Source organism: Piliocolobus tephrosceles, chromosome 1 (assembly GCF_002776525.5).
Source record: "Piliocolobus tephrosceles isolate RC106 chromosome 1, ASM277652v3, whole genome shotgun sequence".
NCBI classification, from domain to species: Eukaryota; Metazoa; Chordata; class Mammalia; order Primates; family Cercopithecidae; genus Piliocolobus; species Piliocolobus tephrosceles.
Window position 1 is genome coordinate 10,905,532 of NC_045434.1, and position 15,829 is coordinate 10,921,360.

The 15,829-nt window shown below is 36.1% G+C and overlaps 1 protein-coding gene across 1 annotated transcript in view; it reads right to left on the reverse strand.

Moving 5' to 3' along the window:
* RYR2 (ryanodine receptor 2) overlaps positions 1-15,829 on the reverse strand; it is a 557,611-nt gene that overhangs the window by 170,959 nt on the left and 370,823 nt on the right. Inside the window, exons 50-56 of the mRNA XM_031934901.1 lie at positions 15,474-15,694; positions 14,086-14,176; positions 11,459-11,599; positions 9,875-10,038; positions 7,752-7,830; positions 5,694-5,783; positions 4,797-4,934 (exon numbers count right to left, since the gene is read on the reverse strand). Of these exons, the coding sequence (XP_031790761.1) occupies positions 4,797-4,934; positions 5,694-5,783; positions 7,752-7,830; positions 9,875-10,038; positions 11,459-11,599; positions 14,086-14,176; positions 15,474-15,694 (924 nt within the window). The remainder of the gene's footprint in view (positions 1-4,796; positions 4,935-5,693; positions 5,784-7,751; positions 7,831-9,874; positions 10,039-11,458; positions 11,600-14,085; positions 14,177-15,473; positions 15,695-15,829) is intronic.

The following is a 15,829-nucleotide window of genomic DNA, read 5'->3' on the forward strand; positions in this document are numbered from 1 at the left end:
TGAGAAAACTGCAGCATACAGAGGTTAACCAGTTTCCCCAAGCTCACATAACTAGCTAGGTACTCAGGGGTGAGACCAGAACGTCAACCCAGGCTGGCTGTGCTAGACACTGTCATTAACCAGGGGCCACCTGTACGTCCCTGAGGGAGTGCTGAGCCCCAGTAAAAAAAAAAAAAAAAGCTGAGGCATTCAGGGTCAGAATCACATCTACACATGATCTTCACTCATCCATTTACATTCCTTATAGAAAAAGATGCTATAAAGTGTTCCTTTAGTCAGAAGAGTTTATACATGATAGAAAATTGCTTAATAATCACATAAGAAATCAGTAACAGAAAAAAGACAAGTTTAACAAGATGATAGCTGGAAAACAAAAAACTATAAGGCAAGTAATGGAGAAATGACAATCTATGTTAATATTTGAAATAATATTGGTTTATGCTTAAAGAACCTTTGGGCGAAAATAATGGCAAGAGTTATACATAGATTTGTGGCCTTCGGTGTATATTGCTCCCCATTTCTGAGGCTGACAGAACTATTCTTTCTTTCCCACCTATAGGCCAAAGTGCTACAAACACAAATATACTTTTTCATTTACCACCAATGAAATGCTCTCAATAAATGCTCTCAACAGAAATACTGACATAACAATAGTAACAATAAGAGTTCACATTTAATGAGGCACAAAGAGATCAAGTACCCAAAAGTACATTTTTAAAAGCAGCACTACTAGGATTTAAGCCCAAGTGGTGAAATTCCATAGCCCTTCCTCTTACCTTACAAACTGTGCCTCTGGCACAAGCATCACCTAATATTTTGAAATCACATTCGAGATTTAAGAATAAATTTCAAAAATCACATGTCACTGTAAAAATCACTAAGACATGAGAGATGGTTCCACGGGTTAATAGGATCTATTAAGGGCTTACTATTAGAACAAAAAGGAGAAAGGGAAAGAGGGGTGATATAAAATATATATGATTTTAAATTAGAGTACATAATTTTTGCTATTAAGAGCAGTGGAAGAATCTCCCTTATTTTTCATGAAGCTTAAAGTCATCTGCATTTGCAGTAATTTCTTATTTCTTATCTGCCTTACAGAATAATTTTTAAAAATCATCCCTTTCTCTACACTGTGTAATGCCTGGTACATACCACTAGTCTCACCCTTTCTGTACCATGTTGTAGTAGATTTAACTTGACCTTATCTAACACTATTTTATGACTTTTAGGATTACAACTGTCTTGCTATCTTTGTACTCTCATTGCCTAGTACGCATTTTGTGCTCAGCATTTGTTGAAACAGATTAAAATAAAAGCTATTTTACTTAGAAAAGTGTAAAGAAACAAAAAAATAGATAAAACACACTTTTATAGTTTCCATCCATATATGATACATCCCAAAGACAATTTAATGTAAAACGTGCCCAAATCAGAACTCAATTTATTTAAAAGTATATTTCATCCCTTGTAAGTTGGATTCCTAGGTATTTTATTCTCTTTGAAGCTATTGTGAATGGAAGTGCATTCAGGATTTGGCTCTCTGTTTATCTGTTACTGGTGTATAAGAATGTTTGTGATTTTTGCACATTGATTTTGTATCCTGAGACTTTGCTGAAGTTGCTTATCAGCTTAAGGAGATTTTGGGCTAAGACGATGGGGTTTTCTAAATATACAATCATGTCATCTGCAAACAGGGACAATTTGACTTCTTTTCCTAACTGAATACCCTTTATTTCTTTCTCTTGCCTGATTGCCCTAACCAGAACTTCCAACACTATGTTGAATAGGAGCGGTGAGAGAGGGCATCCCTGTCTTGTGCCAGTTTTCAAAGGGAATGCTTCCAGTTCTTGCCCTTTCAGTATGATACTGGCTGTGGGTTTGTCATAAATAGCTCTTATTATTTTGAGATACGTTCCATCAATACTGAAAACAAAAGAGGACACAAATGGAAGAACATACCATGCCCATGGATAGGAAGAATCAATATTGTGAAAATGGCCATACTGCCCAAGGTAATTTATAGATTCAATGTCATCCCCATTAAGCTACCAATGACTTTCTTCACAGAATTGGAAAAAACTACTTTAAAGTTCACATGGAACCAAAAAAGACCCCGCATTGCCAAGACAATCCTAAGCCAAAAGAACAAAGCTGGAGGCATCACGCTACCTGACTTCAAACTATACTACAAGGCTACAGTAACCAAAACAGCATGGTACTGGTACCAAAACAGAGATATAGACCAATAGAACAGAACAGAGCCCTCAGCAATAATACCACACATCTACAGCCATCTGATCTTTGACAAACCTGACAAAAACAAGAAATGGGGAAAAGATTCCCTATTTAATAAATGGTGCTGGGAAAATTGGCTATCCATAAGTAGAAAGCTGAAACTGGATCCTTTCCTTACTCCTTATACGAAAATTAATTCAAGATGGATTAGAGACTTAAATGTTAGACCTAAAACCATAAAAACCCTAGAAGAAAAGCTAGGTAATACTATTCAGGACATAGGCACGGGCAAGGACTTCATGTCTAAAACACCAAAAGCAATGGCAACAAAAGCCAAAATTGACAAATGGTATCTAATTAAACTAAAGAGCTTCTGCACAGCAAAACAAACTACCATCAGAGTGAACAGGCAACCTACGGAATGGGAGAAAATTTTTGCAATCTATTCATCTGACAAAGGGTTAATACCCAGAACCTATAAAGAACTCAAACAAATTTACAAGAAAAAAACAACCTCATCAAAAAGTGGGCAAAGGATATGAACAGACACTTCTCAAAAGAAGACATTCATACAGCCAACAGACACATGAAAAAATGCTCATCATCACTAGCCATCAGAGAGATGCAAATCAAAACCACAATGAGATACCGTCTCACACCAGTTAGAATGGCAATCATTAAAAAGTCAGGAAACAACAGGTGCTGGAGAGGATGTGGAGAAATAGGAACACTTTTACACTGTTGGTGGGATTGTAAACTAGTTCAACCATTGTGGAAAACAGTGTGGTGATTCCTCAAGGATCTAGAACTAGAAACACCATTTGACCCAGCCATCCCATTACTGGGGACATAACCAAAGGATTATAAGTCATGCTGCTATAAAGACACATGCACACGCATGTTTATTGCGGCACTATTCACAATAGGAAAGACTTGGAATCAACTCAAATGTCCATCAGTGACAGACTGGATTAAGAAAATGTGGCACATATACACCATGGAATACTATGCAGCCATAGAAAAGGATGAGTTCGTGTCCTTTGTAGGGACATGGATGCAGCTGGAAACCATCATTCTCAGCAAACTGTCGCAAGAACAGAAAACCAAATACCGCATGTTCTCATTCACAGGTGGGAATTGAACAACGGGATCACTTGGACACAGGAAGGGGATCATCACACACCGGGTCCTATTGTGGGGAGGGAGTGGGGGAGGGATAGCATTAGGAGATATACCTAATGTAAATGACGAGTTAATGGGTGCAGCACACCAACATGGCACATGTATACATATGTAACAAACCTGCACGTTGTGCACATGTACCCTAGAACTTAAAGTATAAAAAAAAAAATTTGAAATGATACAAAAAAAAAGTATATTTCAACTATGGAGCATGTGAAGCACATGCTGTTAGACTCTCTCTTTTTTTTTTTTTTTTTTCAAAAAAAGGATATCTGTGTAAATAGCAAGAATAAACAATATTTGGTGTAAACCACATATATAGTGAGCTGAGGGGTCAAGAAAAGAATAATGATAGGTTTAGCTCCCAGGAGAAATGACAGGGTCAAAGGTAAGCAGCTCACATGACCTTGTGACTAAATGTTAATGGGTGGCATTTAGTGTCCACCCTGAACCCCAGTGTTTCCACATCAAGGCTGTGCCTTTACTCCTGCCACCTTGAGCAGCGAAGACCTATGGGTAGAGTCTTGCTTGTTGGTTGAACTCCCATGACATGGTCCAGTAGCAACATCTTCTGTGAATTCTTGCTCTGCCTGTGTGGCTGTATACCTGCCCTCTGCAGACAGGAGCACCCCTGTGCGTTCTAGATCTGGATCATGACTGTCTGAACATCCTACTCTTTCCTAAGAACCAACCCTCAGATCCCACTGGAAAGAGAAGAAAGCTTTATAGACAAACTAACTGTAGCGAATGAACATGATGTGCTGTTTCCATTAGGAAAACTTCAGGACCTCACAACTGAGTACTTCTTCTTCTTCTTTTCTAAATGTTTTATTATACTTTAAGTTCTGGGGTACTTGTGCAGAATGTGCAGGTTTGTTACACAGGTATACACGTGCCATGGTGGTTTGCTGCACCCATCAACCCGTCACCTACATTAGGTATTCCTCTTAATGCTCTCCCTCCCCTAGCTCCCCACCCCACGACAGGTCCTGGTGTGCGATGTTCCCCTCCCTGTGTCCATGTGTTCTCATTGTTCAACTCCCACTTATGAGTGAGAACTTGTGGTGTTTGGTTTTCTGTTCCTGTGTTAGTTTGCGGAAATGATGGTTTCCAGCTTCACCCATGTCCTACAGCTGGTTACTTCTTCTATACTAGCCAGAAAAAGGAAGGCTTGTACATAGAGTCCAGTAACTTAATCATCATTTAACCTCCCTTGAAACTAAAGAAAAGGTAATATAGCTTTTTTCTCTCCCTTCTAAATTTTGTGACTCTTCAGAACTTTCAAATATTTTTAAGAAAAACCCGATAATTAAATTTAACAAAATTATTTAGTCCATAACATAAACAGTTGATTCATCACCATGATGAATTCTTACCTGGCTTGTCTGAGAAATACGACGAGTCCGGTTGTAAAGGGCCATGCTGTCTCCCTCCCGAGTTCTTTCAATTCTCCAGCCCCAAGCCAGCATAGTTTTTAAAGATTCTTTGATTGGCCAGCGATAAATTTCTTTTTCCTAGAGAAGAAAAAAAAAAAAACAACAGATATATTATGAATGTAAATAAAAACGTTAAGTAACGCTTTGCTCTTGAATAGACTGCCTTCACTTTTTAAAAATTTGATGCGCATAGCTTATTTAAAAATAAAAAAGGAAAGTAAAATTCTAAAAGCGGTGTGTGAGCAGAGATCTAGTTTTACTAATGTTACTAAGAGGGATCCTCACTTTGTTCATTATATAGCATCAAGGTCAATTAATTTCCTTTAGCGGACCTGGTTCCTAGGACCTAACAGAGAAACTACAACGGAGAGACACAGAACAAAAGGACAGCTTATGTAATATATATGTGACTCACAATGAAGTGAAATCCTTTTCACTTCATTTGTCAAGATACTCATTTTTTTTCCCAAAGAAGTCAAATATATGAAAACCTATACATAATAAGCACATTATTACTTTGTCATCACTCACCAAGAAACTCTTAAGCATGATAAGAAGATTTTTTAAAGTACTTAAAAATACGGAAGAGGAATAAAAATCAAAAAGGAAAAGAAAAATGTTAAGGAGAGAAGAGAATAAACACAGAAATGCTGACAGAAAATAAGAATGGAGAGGAAAACACAAAATATAAGAAGGCTTTTTAAAATGGGGCCATTGAAAGAAAAAATACCAACTTTAAAATAAAGAAGTCATTTTAATATAAAAATACGTAACAAACAAAAATATTTACCAAAAGAATAAAAACTTTATAAACTAAAACAAACAAAAAATCCTCACCTTTTCAGACAATAGCTTATATGGCTTCATTAATGGTTGAACCTTAGAAGAGTCTGAATATATTTCTCCATAAATCCATCCATTTGCCAACTAAAAAAAAAAGCAAACATTAAAAATTGTTTTACATGTGTTAATTTTAGAGGGTGTAGATATACAGGTGTTTAAGTGCATGTTTGATAAAATAAACCTAAAATGAACTAAAGTAAGGGTTAAGATTGAAATTTTATCCAGCATAAGTCACTATAAAGATATCCATCCTAATCAATGTTATTTTCTTTTATTTTAAATTTCAGATTCAGGGAGTAAATGTACAGCTTTGTTGCATGGATATATTGTATGATGTATTTTCAGTAATCATCTAGAACAAGTCTTTTTATCCAGAGACTAGAAGCACCCAATCTTCCTTAAACAGACCAAGGTCTTGTCATTGTGCCAATAAGCATTCCCACAGGAGGAGGCTAGAGGGATGCATGGTCCCAAGGATATCTATTCTGACCCATCTTGGGACCCTACCTGTGAAGTGTAAATAAAAAACATGCATTTTAAATAGGAAAACTACAGTATGCATCTCAGAGTCTTCTCTGAATAATGCCACCTGTTTTATCCATTCTTTCATCAAATTTTCTCTCAACACATTCATTCCATATTATTTTGCCCATTTGTACATATCACCATTTCCCTATATCATTTCTTGTCTGCCTACAGAGTCTGAGTAATTAGACTGGAATACCTTCCTGTAATATTCCTCTCCATCACCAACTCCACCCACTCAGTACTTAGTGGAGTTTTTACAAAAGATAGAGCCTTACTGACTTATGTAGTAAATCGGTTACTGAATGAAGAACCAGATACTTATCAAAACCAGCAAAAAAGGGTTTCTTAGAGGGACTGAAAGACTGAGTGGCCAGGGCAATGTCTGAAACTCAATATGACATCTCTAGCATGATGATCTTGATTTGTTACGAAGCATACACATCCTCTGGAAGCAGCCTTTGGTGTCTGATTTTCATTTTACCAAATCAATATATGAGTATTTTAGGTTCTTGAACCATCTCAACTCAATTCCTCTGATGAACCTACTTTATCCTCTGTCAAGTTTAGACTGAGCTCAACTTAAATGTGAATATTCAGGCATAAGATTTCCTTTAGAAAATCTCATAATATGTAGAAATTATCTCATAGATGCAGCCACTTTAGTTTTCTCATTTGTGTTGTTTTTCTTGAAAACACAAAAAAAAGTCACCTGGCCAATGTAATCTATTTTTAGTAAACTGCAGATCTAGTTGGTAGTAAGAAATACAACAGAAGAATAGAAAAGGTAAATAATTGTTAAATCCTGATTAAGAATTTTCAAGATTTTATCTGATATAGAACTATACCTAAAACCTGGCCAGGCATGGTGGCTCATGCCTGTAATCTCAGCAGTTTGGAAGGCTGAGGCTGGCTGAACAACTGCTTGAGGCCAACAGTTGGAGACCAGCCTGGGCAACACAGCAAGATCTCATCTCTATAAAAAATATTAACAATTAGCCAGGTATGGTGGTGTGCACCTGTAGTCCCAACTATTCAGGAGGTTGAGGCAGGAGGATCGCTTGACCCCAGTAGTTCCAGGATGCAGTGAAGTACGATCACACCACTGCACTCCAGCCTGGGCGGCAGAGCAGGACTCAAAAAATAAACCCAAAAAACCTACATATAAAACCAAAGTTTCCTTAAAAGGTGAATTCTGAACGGGGGTCACCATTTCCTCCTGAAGCCCTTGGTGATCATTGCTTTTTACTCCGATAAACAACATGTTATAGAAACTATATTTATAATGTAATTAATAGATCTTTTGAAAGCTTAAAATAGTGCTTATTCATAAGTGTATCATATTTGTGTTAATGATAGAGCTAGCTAAATATTATATTATTATATAAGCTAATTATAATTAAGTATTTTTTCCTAATTTAGGTCAAGTTCTCATTTTAAAAGAGAACACTGTCGTGGTCAGAAGTATTTGAACAGTGACCAGTCATTAATAATGACTACTGAATAAGAATGTAATTCTCTTTTTACCTTGTCCATTGACCATTTGTCATGGGAGTGTTCTGCATATTTGTTAATGAAGTATTCCAACTTCTCAGGAATTGTAATACTATGAGAGAAGTAAAGACAAAAGAGCTTGATTTTCACAGAATTTATAGGAATCGTATTAATCATTTACTCACAGCTTATGAATGCTTATATCTTATTCAATTTTAACTGTTAAACATTACTTTTAACAAAGAATTACATTTTTCTATTTTCAGAACAATATAAGAAAAGTCAAGCAGATAATGTTCTATCTGCTCATCTTATATTGATTCATAGTTTATGTGCTAACATAACAAATTAAACATCATAAAACTATAATAACAATTATTATTAAATATATAAATTGACATAATTAAAATACATTCAAAGATTAGGACAATAGATAACACAATAAAGAAAAAACAAGCACTAAATTTAGTAGTGATGTGTTAAAATTTTTAAATATTCATGGCCCACAAATAACGCTGTAAATGTTACTAGTATTAACTATAGGGAAAATCATTAACTCCTGCTTTTTGTTAATATTTACTCTTGACTCCTTTTGTGTTTAAATGAATATTTAGTTCCTTGATGTTGAGGACATGCAAATGATGACCAAGTCTGATGGTAAATCTAAGGCTCAAAACGTATCTATGAATGGAAAATCAAATATATATATATAAAATTCTATTCATTAATGAATATATCTTATTAAAGTATTAACTTTGAGAACACAATTCTACATAAAATCTAGTATAAGATGGTTTGTTGTTGTTTTCCAGCAGTTAACAGTAATTGAACTATAAGACATACACATACCTAAGAAGCAATATATAAAAAATTGTAATCATCTAGAAATCATTGATATCACCGCATAAACCTGTATCTGTTAAGAAGTCCCCAAAGGGGCAAGCCTAGGTAAATTAATATCCATGCCCACACTTATTAATTAATTGGATTTAATGAACCAACACCAAAACCATGACATTGTTCTGATATTTAAAAATCTCAGATTAGATCATATGTTAGCAAACCACAAACTTACCCATGTAGGAATGTGAATATGTGATATATTGGTTTACTTACTTCGGAGGAGATACAAAAGATCAATCACATAAGCCAAATACTGGGGGCTGGGGGAAAGGGTCTTTTCTCACAGGACTGTCATCAAAGACCAAACATGCAAATTTAAGGCATTATCAAACTAATGGCATACCACTCAGGTTGAAATTCTGATCTGGTTATGGAAGCTAAATCAGCTGGGGGCCACTCAGAAGCCTCAAAGTTGAACTCCCAAGCAAATTCAGAAGCCGTGGATAAGAACTACCAAGTGTCTACCTTGCTAAAACTGATCTTGCTGAGCACCATGGAATCAGTAAGATAATGTGGCATGAAGAGGCAGCTTTTCTTGCACATGGAGAACCATGGTCCTACTTAAAAACAGTAACAACAACAACAAAATGCTCAGACTTCAAACACCTGAAGTTCCCAAACATCCTATCTGTAGAACAATTTTTGCAACTAAGTACATGTAACAAGTTTCATAATGTTAAAGAATGTTGTTTCATCTTTAGTTTTGGTTGTCAAACTGCATTCTAACTGCACGCTGAATTTTCCAGAAAAATTCTCATTCGATATTCCCTTCCATCTTGTGCTGTGTTTTATCAAGCTGAACATTAGCTGTTAACCCTGCACCTTGCTGAGATGTAGTGATGGGTGAAGGGATTCCCTTGCCACTCACAGAAACAGCTTTGCAGTGCATGCTGGGAATATCCTAAGTAAAAGATGTTATATAGAGGTTGATTCGTAGTTACTAATAAACATTTAGGGTGATGTTTCAACTAAAAATATAACTGACAGACTTTCTTAATTCTATTATAGATATTACATATACAGAGTCTTGATTGTGTTAAGAATATCCTCGAAGGTACATCTTATCTATTTCTGATATTAGTATAATCATTATTATTATTACTATCATTTTATAAATTAAAAGGACCCCTATTAAAAGGATACCAATTCAAAGGGGGCATGTATTAGAGAAAGTTCACTTTAGTACCTTATTCAATTTCAGACTTCACACATCATTTACAATAAAAATCTGCTGCAATAGAAAGAGTCCATACTTTGAGGTATCAACAGGTTGTGGGTTAAAGTTCCCTTCAGAATCCATTGATGACTGTTTTTCCATCATACTGACATAATTTGACTCCATGTAGTCTGGAGGCAAAGCTCCCGCAACTGCACTCAGGCAAGGCAGTGCCAGTTTGAAAAGCTCTTGTTCATATTTCTGGGAAAAATGGAGGACCAAAAAAGAAATTACTATATAGCAAAAGTTCTCAGCATGATCATCAGGGCTACAGAAGGTTGCAGAAGAAAATGTGAATTACCCTGGGCTAACTGAACTCTCTGATAATTCTTTTTCTAGAAAATGAAACACAGAGCCTAAAACCCCATCAAACATAAAAGAAGCTGCAGCTAGATTTACAAACATAAAAAAAGCTGCAGCAGTTTCAGTTTAAGGAGAATAAAATCTTTGACTCTCCAACACATTGGAAATGAAGTAAACTTTAATATTGTCAATGTGTAAAATATCGTTACAAGATAAACATAATTTCAGTCAATAGGGACTACATTCCTTATAGTTATAGATAATTCCTGTATATTATAATGAGTATACATGAAAAATACAGAAAGCATAACATTCTAGAGAGTGAGAAATTTTAACCGATCCATGTTGCATTATAAAGGTTTGAAAAATAAAATTCTGAGCTGGAAAAGAAATTCTATAGAAAGTATGCATGATAAAAATTTATAAGAAGAGGTATTTGAGTATTAAGTTAAATTTATATTTATAGATTTTCTAAAAAATAAAAGTAATAATTTAAATTATTTCACTTTAAATGTTCAATGTTAAATAAATGTAAATGATTCTAAAAAATACTTACACATTATTTTAAAAGGACTCAGTTTACCAAAGGAAATTCAGTAAGAAAAAGCATTAAAGTGTTGCTACCAAATGTAATTGCAGACAAATATTCCTCTATTATGTACCAAACTTGTGGTTCTACTACTCCAATCATCTAATAATGTCAATCTGGGAATTCAAACTAATTTTGATTAATTTAAGCATGAACATACGAAACTTGTTGTTCTGCCTTTTCTCTAAGATCAACACCTGCCAGCCATCTGAAAACATATGAACTATTCATTATAAATTTTGCAACTATAAGGGAATGCCATATATGTAATACAACACTGAGTGAAGGTATCTAAAGCTCCATAGCAGCAAAGCTGGAGACTTTAGCAGGGGACCGGGATATTACAATTACATAAGATTTCATGTTTTATATTTTTGTATCGGATATAATTTCTTTGGCCTCTACAAGATTGGAGATGGGACTAGGGAGAGTCTGAATCCAAATGCACCAGAAACTTATCAACCCTGTGCGTCATTTCCTGAACGCTTAGCCATTGTACATTCAGAAACAGTGTTACGATCACAAGGAAAATGCTACCATAATGATCAAGAAAAATAAATATAAATTGCATTTTCAACATTTATTATGAAGTTGAGAAAAGAGAAAAAATAAAGCCATATGTGTCTTGGTTAGCAAAGACAGTATTCAACTAGGAATACTATCTTACTAAGAATGCGTGGCTTTGTGCCATTTCACTGATACAAACAAATCCACAAAATATTAAATTACCTTTTGAGACAGGGCATCAAAAATGCCCCAGAACAACTTTCTTGATAAATGAAGTTCTTCTTCTGAGGCAGCACCAAAGTTTCCCCACCCTCCAGGCAGGCAGTAATATTTCCAGCATCTTTCATAATGATTTGTCAGCAGCTATGTGGGAAAACAATTATAAAAGCAATGAGCTATCAAAACCTTTTGGATTTTTTTTTTCATTTCTCCTCATATGACACTGTAATGCTACATTATAAGGTCAACTGAAGTGAAATTGCTCAATCCCACGTAACCTCTCTTGGAGAATACTATCACTGTGTATACTATGTGTGACAGTTAATATTGAGGGTCAACTTGACTGGATTGAAGGATGCAGAGTATTGATCCTGGGTGTGTCTGTGAGGGTGTTGACAAAGGAGATTAACATTTGAGTCAGTGGGTGGATAGGGAGAGACAGACCCACCCTCAATCTAGGTGGGCACCATCTAATCAGCTGCCCACAGGGCTAGGATCAAAGCAGGCAGAAGAATGTTGAAGGACTGGACTTGCTGAGTCTTCTGGCCTTCATCTTTCTCCTGTGCTGGGTGCTTCCCGCCCTGGAACATCAGACACCAAGTTCTTCAGCTTTTAGACTTTTGGACCTACGCCAGTGATTTACCAGGGGCTCTTGGGTCTTTGGCCACAGACTGAAGGCTGCACCGTTGGCTTCCCTACGTTTAAGGTTTTGGAACCTGGACTGGCTTCCCAGTCCCTTGACTTGCAGATGGTCTATTGTGGGACTTCACCTGGTGACTGTGTGAGCCAGCACTCCTTAATAAACTCCCCTTCATATATACATCTATTCCATTAGTTCTGCCCCTTTAGAGAACCCCGACTGATACACTATGTCTCTTTCAAATTTAACACTGATTACAATATGAGGACTAAATGCCCAATTTTACAAATAACTATATCTTGTACAGCATTCTTTATGAGGTTGTTTGGATTCTACGTATCCCTGAGTTCTACATTAATCATTTACTTATAATTTTATGAATTGTTATTAATATCTTGCAATCCACATGTAAAATGAAGGGACTGATGTCAGGATGGCCCAGAAGCACAATAAAGGAACTATATGTCTGTGATTCTTTTTGCTCCGTCTCTGCCTCCCTGTGGCTTGCCTCAATACTTAATTCTCCAAGTCAATTTCCAAAACCGCTCTACTTGGATCACTTCTTTGTCTACATTTCTTTGGGGGTTATGGATGCAACTTATTACTTTACTGATTGTCTACACTGCTCCTTGCATTTTCACCTATGCATGTTGCTTGTTTAGAACTAACTGGAATGTCAAGGACAAGCAGAGAATCTTTCAATTATTTGGTAGTTCTTTGGATAATTTATTTTTGATCTATATTTGTCAAATTAATAAACTGATCTATATGACTATACATATTTCGACTCTTTCCTATATCTAAGGAAGAAAATAAATTGTAAGAATTACTGTTATTGATGTGGGCTGAATGTCTTATTGTTAAAATATTAAAACTCATTTACTTTTGCTTTCAGTTACAAAAAAATGAACACATCCACATATCCACACAATTTAGGAGTCACAAATGGTGAAATATTGAGATCTAATATGCTTGGCTTACACATATCTCTAATGTAAAAGAGTTTTATTGCATAAGGGTAACAGCATGAGACTGTATCTTTTTTCATGAATTTTCCAGCATATTTGTATCAAAAAATTTTGCAAGACAAGGACCATTTTAGATGACAAAAAAACATAAAAGCAGAATTTTTAGCAAGGATATAATTTATTTTATCTAATTCACTAATGTATCTAGATTTATTAAACCAAAGTCAGTTTTCACAGAGAAAGATTACTTTTGCTAAATATCCAGGATGTTTACTGTAACAACTCCATATAGACTCTTCATATCTCATACTTCTTCAGCACTAGTACTGGGTAGCCATTGGGGAAAAACAGTGCTACTGGATGGCATTGCAGAGTGGTCATCTATTAAAAAATCCATCACATTACTATATAACTCTGATGCAAACACTGTATTCTATATTGTGAGTCTAGATTATGATATTAAAGGACAAGAAAACATTCCCAACTCAGTAAGATAGAATGAGACTTGATCCTGAACAGAACAATAAATTTAGAAAAAATACCAGTGATTTTTCTATACTGTGTGACAAACTATAATTGCATATACAGAGAGGTTATCTTTGAACCCTATGAAGTGACATTTGGAGCCTGTCATGTGATCATTAACTTAGAAAATGTTGTCTTTAAAGCCTGGTCTTTATCCCTCGAGGTTTCTGATAATATTTTAGGCCAGGCCTATTACCATGTTTTCCAACTTAAGAATATCTTGGCTTATATTTTCCCTGTGGTCCTTCATCTTTTTCCCGTTGATTTCTATTTCCATTGTTTCCACTGAAATCATTGTTAAGATTTCTATAATCTTATAGAACTTGTTTATTGAAAGTTGCTGTATACATTCCTATAACTTCTAAATGCCCATTTCAATAATTGGGAGACATTTTCCAGCATCAAGCATGATGTATCTAAGAAATGTATGTGTTGTCATAGAAAATAAAGTCAGAGAAACCAGTCATCAAATATCTACACACATTTCCTATACTTACTTTAAGAGGCATCTTTGCATGTTCATTTAATAATGGAACATCAAATACTAATCTTCTGAGTAAGTGCTGCATCATAGAAGGTCTCAGTTGTCTGTTAGAACAAAGTTAATGTTAATAATGCTGAGAAATGTGTCTAAACTAAGTAGATCATTCATTAGAATACATTATGTAAGCCAAGGACCTGAATCTATACCTCTCTTCAGATGGTATTCATTAGACGTTCTTTGTCCAAAGATCAGCTACTTAGTAAATTTTATATAAGGTTAGATTTCCCAACTCATCTCTATCCCCCAGATCTGAAGACCACCCCTTCTTTGCTACAGAAGATGTTTCTGTTCTGCTCCTTCCTCTCCAAACCACTCACAAATGCAGACCCCACTGTTTCCTAAGACTTTCCTACATTAGTTTTAGTAAATGTCCCTTCCCTCATTCCAATGGATGGTAAGAAGCAAAAAGAAGAGGGAATATCGGAACAGAAAGGAGGAAAAATGGCTGAGACAGCAAATTTGCCAGAGAAGAAAGGGAGCGAAAATGAATACATAGTGAACATCTACTGCGTCAGGCAACGGCAAGTGTTTTACCTCGTTTAACACTTAGAAAATCTCTGTGAGTGAGGCGTTTTGGTTCAGTTTTACAGAATCTTAGATCAGGGAAGTTAAAGAGCTACACTTCTGATTTTCCACCTCCTTCAGTGCCATCTGGCTCTCAACCCAGACGCTCTACCATGGGTGAAAACGTGCCCTTCCCCCAGGGACTGCCAGGCAAGAGTCCATGGAGCAGTTACAAAGGAGCCATGATCTTTCTAGGGGCTTGAGAAATTCTCACTTTCACAGGCAAAACTTCATCAGGGCGAGACACGTTTCTGGTTTTCACAGTAACACATTCTAGCACTTCTACTGATAGGAAATGGTTTTCCAGGTTGGAGGAAATATTCAGCCTTCATCATGGCCCCACATAAATATGGTTTTAATATTATGCTGTATCACATTTTATATTTAAGAAGTCCCTTTTTTCTTTTCTCTTCTAGAAGAGGAGTTAAATCATCAAACACAGTCAAAAGGGGAGATCTATTCATCTCATCTAAAGTGGCCAAGGACTCCCGACACAATTTCTCCCCACTCCCAACATCCAGAATAGTATTCTGTAACTGGTCAAAAGCTATATCCAACAGCTGGGTACCCTAGGGAGGCTTGGAGAAACACTCCGGAACTCGACTGGGAGCAAGGGCGCTCAGAGAAGACTCATACCTCAGTATATGGGACTACATAAAATGAATTAAATCTGTGGTATGGAAAATGTTTCCAAAATTCCAAATAATTTGTCAAAAGCCACACTGTAAATTCTGTTTTTTAAAGAAGAAGCTGGCGTAGAATTTGTCATCCACTCACCCACAAATAGAGAGTAAACAAACTTCTATAGAATCCCGCTGAGCTTTGGTAAGTGAACAGCCCTTAGAAAGTCTATACACAGTATGAAGTAATGAGTCAATGAGAGAAGCATGGTGCTCTGTGCCAGCAAAGAGAGGAGCACATCTTGTTAACAACGGCAAGACGGCTGTGCAAAGGTACCGATTGAGGGCCAAGGCCATGTCTGTAGCACTCAAAGCCGCCTGAAAAAGAATCAGAGAGTAGAAGGCCATTTGTGTTTGGCAGTAGATAACTTTCAAAGGGATTAACATGGGAACATATAATTTCACTATCTAGAAGATGATAGCGCTATGAGGACATGTAAATGTATTCTTCAG